This window comes from Microcebus murinus, chromosome 5, assembly GCF_040939455.1.
Source record: "Microcebus murinus isolate Inina chromosome 5, M.murinus_Inina_mat1.0, whole genome shotgun sequence".
Classification (NCBI taxonomy): domain Eukaryota; kingdom Metazoa; phylum Chordata; class Mammalia; order Primates; family Cheirogaleidae; genus Microcebus; species Microcebus murinus.
This window is the reverse complement of record NC_134108.1, coordinates 20238554-20244553: the sequence shown is the minus strand read 5'-3', so window position 1 is coordinate 20244553 and position 6000 is coordinate 20238554. Positions and strand designations below refer to the sequence as shown.

The window sequence follows — 6000 nt, the reverse complement described above, 5'->3', positions numbered from 1 at the left end:
TTCTCTGAAGAAGAGCCTACTCATTAATTAAGTTGGAGAGAATAAAATATGAATAAATTATGCCCAGCACCCACATTTGCATTGTAATCAATTATGAATTCCGGTTTGTATGGGCGCATTTGCTTTGTAAATGTTTCTTTGTCACTAGAGTTATAGAGTTGTGGCAAAAGTTCCTGTTTCGTAATTCACCTTTGTCCATCACCAGCTTGTAGAAAATAGCGTTTAAAGAAATCAGCTGGAGCAGCCTGCTTTCAACACCTGGAGCGAGTGATGCAAGGCCAGGCCAGCCCCTACCGAGGTTTTCTGCTCACAGTCGGGCCACACAGAAGGGAAAGGAGCTGAGGACAGCGAGGAACATCTGCCAGCTTCTGTAAGGTCTCCTCTACAAGATCATCGTCCCCAAGGGCAGAGATCCTCAAGGGAAGACTCTGTCCTTTGAATCCGTGAGTTCAGTGCTCAGACTTCAATCTGTTTTCTCTATCACTGTTGGTCAATTCATCATTGGAAACACGTTTGGTTTTTGTGGTGCCAATATCGTCCTTTTAATTTTTCTTCAGGGTCATGGGAGGATGCTAGCAGGCTGTGGGCCAGGAACTCACAGAAATTATAAACCGTCTGTGAAGAAGGAATCAGTCCGTCTGAGGAGTGTGTTAAAGGGAAAAGTAAACCGAATCAAGACATGGAGCTGCCGCAAGGGGACGAAATGGAGGGAGGGGATGAGGAAGAGAAGAAAACCAGGACTCAGCCTCAAAGTAAGGCTTTTTGGTAAAGAGACATTTCTAAATAGGTGGCACAATTTCATCCCCATGAACAAAATAGGGATGTAAAAATGTTAGCTTAATGGTGAAAATTACACTTGTTGAAAACTAAATTATTCAAATTCAAAACTAGTATTTCGAGGCTATGACTAAGCTATGATCTGCAAAAGGCATTGCTTGTTCCTTATATTCTGTTTGTGCTTTTCTGTTTCACTTTTATCCGTTCTGCAGAGAAGGGCAGTGGTGCAAAAAGGAGTTTACCAGAAATGAGTATTGAGTAACAGTCTCATCTTAAAATACTTTTGCAACTTGTTATGCAAAATCACAGTTGCAGAAAAGTTGGTTTCCTTCAGGAGCTATTAAGCAGATCAACTATACTATCTCTAGACCAGATTTCATTTTACCTATTGTTTTTCACAGAGAACGTTTGTTCTATTTGTATACATTAGAGCAGCCAGCACGTATTGAACTTTTTTTTTTTTTTTTGAGAGGCAGGGTCTTGTTTATCACCCAGGCTAGGGTGCAATAGCCTGATCACAGCTCACTATAACCTCAAACTCCTGGGCTCAAGCGATCCTCCTGCCTCAGCCTCCTGAGTAGCTGGGACCACAGGCATGTGCTATCATACCTGACTAATTTTTTAAAAAATGTTTTAAAAAATATTTTGTAGAGATAGGTTCTCTGCCCAGGCTGGTCTTAAACTCCTGGCTTCAAGCAATCCTCCTGCTATGGCCTCCCAAAGTGTTGGGACTGGAGGCGTGAGACACCACGTCTGACCTGAGGTTTATATTTTTTAGTAATCTGGCATTTGCTAAAAATTGGACATTTAAATCTTAAGCTTCAAGGGGTAGAAACTCTGTTCTCTGTGAGGCTGTGTACATTGAGTAATGATGGCTTGTTTGCAGTACTGAAGATTTTGCAGATTTCATTACATAACCAGAAGTAATTTAAAGCATATTAGACATGGAAATATTCAAAACTTTAACAATTAACCTATTTACTTTATAAATTCATAAATTCTCATTTATGTATTTCATAAGGGATATTTCAAGCAGAGAAGCTATATAGTAAAAGATTGGCCTGAGATTGAATCTGAGAATATTTTTCTAGTCTATCTGCATGTACTAGAGAACAATTTATATGACGTACAACACGGTTTCTTCATAAAGCTAGCTAGTGAATTGAAATAAGGATATGGTAATATCACTGGGGAACATTTTCGTAAGAACTGCAGTTGTAAAATTTTCACAGCTGGGATTTAGAGACCATGATCTAGCTACTAATTAAGGATGCTGTATCAGTTAGGGTCCCAAAGGGAAGTAGAGAGCACATTCAAATTAGGATAATTCAAGCAGGGTTTATAAATAAGGAGACTATTATAAAGGTGGAGGGAGGGTGGAGAGGAGCCGTAATGGAACCTGGGGCTGAGAATAGCGAATAAGGAGAGGTATCTGAGCAGGGAAGGAGAGTCATGTAGACTAGAGTAGACCACCTTAGAGGAACCGTGGCCTTCTGTCAAGGGACACAGCCCTTCTGTTTGGAACAAGTTCCTCTGCCTCATCCTCTGCCTCTGTTCTCCTGCCAGAGTTTGCTGCCGGCGGAGCCCAGGGGAAGCCACGGGGCACAGGCACCTGTCCGAATAACCCATGCAGATGGGCCTCCCCAGGCAGAGAGCAGGGGGAGGATGGGGGATAGTGGATCTGGAGGGCAAGCAGAAGATATCTGCACACATGCTAACAGTATATTAAATATAAATCTAGAATTTATTGTTTCTTTTCAGTATATTCACTGGTGGCAAGTGTTTATAAAAGAGTTATAGCTTTATAAATACGCACTAGACAAGATCCTTACAGGAATTCAATTTTTAAACTGCTTTTTGAACAATGGGGGAAAGAATCTAGCTTAAAATCTTCTGTAAAAAAAAAAATCTTTTGCTAACTATATGGGAGCTAGATATATATTCCTAAATCTTGTTTCGTCTGAGTGCCTTACTCTAAAAGGCTATATCTCAGGGCCCTGAGCTCAGTGCTTACTTTGGTCGTTTATTAAATCACCTTTCAACAAATATTTATTGAGAGCGTCCAGTGTGCTAGGTACTGTGCAAGGAGGCTTTGGAGAGTAAGTGAAACAGGCATAATCTCTGCCTTATTGAAACTCATGATTTAGTAGGTAAGTGAGTAGAATGACATAGAGGACGATTTAAATAGTGTTGGAAGTCTGCATTCCTAAAGGGAATCTTCAAGAGCAACAGAACCATGTGACCACTGAGTGTCCCAATATCATATTTAAACAGGAAAATTAGAGAGCTTGTAGCAGCCATCGATGTGCAAAAGAGCCACAATGTGCTTACGAAGCAGTACATTTCCTCTCTCTTAAAAGAAGGACTTTAACTTAAATTGTAAGCTGGCTAATTCTGGAAAAGCTCATCCAAATATGATTTGTGAGACAAGGCCCAAGTGGCTACCAGGATCTAGAAAGTGCTGCCTAAGAACTGTCTGCAATAACAGAAATGTTCTATTCTGCACTGTCCAATATAGTAGCCACTAGTTATGGTGGCTAATGTGACAGAGGAACTGAATTCTAAATTTTAAGTTTAACTAATTTAGATTTAATTAGTCACATGTGGCGATGGTAACATACAGTGCAGATCTAGAACAAGATGTGCTGGCTGGGGGTTGTTGAGCACAGATTGCTTCATTTAACCTCATTTCCCTTTTTGACTGGGTTAACAACAAGGTTAGTAAATTACTCACACAACATCATGTGCCCTGCAGGGTACGAAATAGAGAGAAATTCATGATAGCCTAACAAAAAGAAGTGTTGGCAAGGAGGTGAAGAAATTGGAACCCGTGTGCGTGGCTGGTATGAATGTAAAATGGAGCAACTGCTGTGGAAAACTGTCTGGTAATTCTACAAAAAATTAAATGTAAAATTGCCATATGGTCCTGCAATTCCACTTCTGGGTATATACACCACAAAAATGAAAGCAGGGACTCAGATATTTGTATATCCATGGTCATAGCAGCATTATTTGAAATAGTTGAAGGTAGAAGCAACCCAAGTGTCCATTAACAGACAAATGAATCTACAAAATCTGATATATACATACAATGAAATAGTATTCAGCCTTAAAAAGGAAGGAAATGCTGACACATGCTACAAGGTGGATAAATATTAAGGACATAATGTAAGTGAAATAAGCCAGTCACAAAAGAGCAAATATTGTATAGTTTGACATATATGAAGTAGAGTGATCAAATTCACTGAGGCAGAAAGTAGAATGGTGGGATCTAGCAATTCCACTACTGGGCATATATCCAAAGAATATGAAATCAGTATGTCAAGATATCTGTACATCCATGTTCACTTCAGCACTATTCACAATAGCCAAGACGTGGAATCAACCTAAGTGTCCAACAGTGGATGAATGGATAAAGAAAATGTGGTATCTAAACATAATGGAGTACTATTCAGCCTTACAAAAGAAGGAAATCCTGTCATTTGTAGCAACATAAATGGACCTGGAGGACACTATGTTAAGTGAAACAAGCCAGGCACAGAGAGCCGACTGCTGCATGATCACACTTACATGTGGAATCTATAAAACTAGAACCCAGAAAGAGAGAGTAGAATGGAGGTTACTAAAGGCTGAGTGGGGAAGGGGTTAGGGAGGCAATGTTAAGCAAAGAAAAAAAAGTGGAAAGGTGGTTGCCAAGGGATGGGGGAGAGAAGAATATGGAGCTTGTGTTTAATGGGTATAAAATTTCAGTGGGGGGAGATAAAAAAAGTTCAGAAGATGGACAGTAGTTGATAGTTACAAGGCAATGTGAATGTACCTGTATTTCATACCACCAAACTGTACACCTTAAAATGGTTACAATGGTAAATTTTATGTTTTATATATTTTATTACAATAATACAAAAATCTTAAGCATATTCTCTGTCCTCAAGGAGTTCTCAAACTAGGATGAAAAGCCAATGGTAGTTGGTGATTACTACATGGTGCAGTGATGTGCAATGACTTATTTGGCTGAGAGCCGTGGAGGAGTTGCACCTCACGGAGGTGGCTGGGCTAGATGACCTTCCAGCCCTGGGATTCCCTGGGTTTAGGAGCCTTGCACACACAGGGAATGGCAGTATCGTGCAGGATGATGGCCATAGGTGACAGATCTTCACACAGCTGCCATTCCCCTCTCCTGCCCTGTTTCATCTGGGTCTTGCTCCAAGGCCCTCCTTAGTTCTCATATGGTGAAAGCCAACCTCTCCAGAAAAAATTTATAAAACAAGAAGACCCACCTGCGGTGTTCGGCTGGGTGGGGCATAGCAATTGTGTAGGAGAATCCAGATTGGCCATATTCTAAATCTTGCCATTGCCAATATGTGCATACTTCCACAATACCAGTCTCAAACATCTCACTCTGACAACCACCTTGCATCTTTCCAACTGAATCTGTCTACCAACTGCAATCACGTCTTGATCTCCTAGAACTACCAATCCATTGATCCCCAATACCTTTTCACTTTGCTTTGAAATTGTCATCCACATTCTCTCTCCCCCACCTACCTGGTTTAGATGTCATGGTCCTTCATAATAATCATTCTCTTGCACATACCCTATCTCTTGCCTGGTACTCCTGGCAACTCCAAACTCTGGTTGCATGTAGATCTCTGCCTAGTTCTGTTTGTATTCAAGTAGGTAGATGGATGAAGCTGGTGAGAGCACATGGCTGTACTGACTGACCTCCTTTCACATTCAAGCTTCCTGACCTTGAATGAGCCTTTACTGCTATCCAATAGTCCAGTTATATTTTCCAAGTCCATTTACTTTCTCACTTTCTCCTCTCTCCTTAAACTTCCTCTCCACTCCTCATGGTTAGCTGATGATATTGCTCTGTATTTCATTGATAAAGCATGTTCCTGTCCCCACATTTACCAGCATCTGTGCCATACATTCTGACTCCCCTTCCGTTAGCAGAGATAAATGTTCTCTTTTTCCATTTAACCCCAACTTTCCATTTGCTCATGGGATTTCACACCCATTCACCTGCTCAAGAACATTGCTCCAACAAGTATCTCTTTCTCTCCTGCATCATCACTTTTTCCTTCCCTTTTGGTTCATGCCCATGAGCATACAAACATGTATATCTTTCATTTAAAAAAAATGAAATACCCCTGTCTATATGGTTACTTCTAGTTTACTCCATTTCTGTCTCCATTTACTCGTTTTATTCTCTCTGAGCTC

The 6000-nt window shown here is 40.6% G+C and overlaps 1 protein-coding gene across 4 annotated transcripts in view; it reads left to right on the top strand.

Moving 5' to 3' along the window:
• Nucleotides 1-226: 226 nt before the first annotated feature.
• STX11 (syntaxin 11) overlaps nucleotides 227-6000 on the top strand; it is a 37405-nt gene continuing 31631 nt past the window's right edge. The window contains exons 1-2 of one of the 4 annotated variants that reach the window (XM_076002904.1): nucleotides 227-443; nucleotides 558-765. In XM_076002904.1, the coding sequence (XP_075859019.1) occupies nucleotides 570-765 (196 nt within the window). In that variant the 5' untranslated portion in view covers nucleotides 227-443; nucleotides 558-569. Of the gene's footprint in view, nucleotides 444-557; nucleotides 766-6000 lie in introns of those variants that run through there. The other 3 variants (XM_076002906.1, XM_076002905.1, XM_012756808.3) reach the window with 3 other exon arrangements.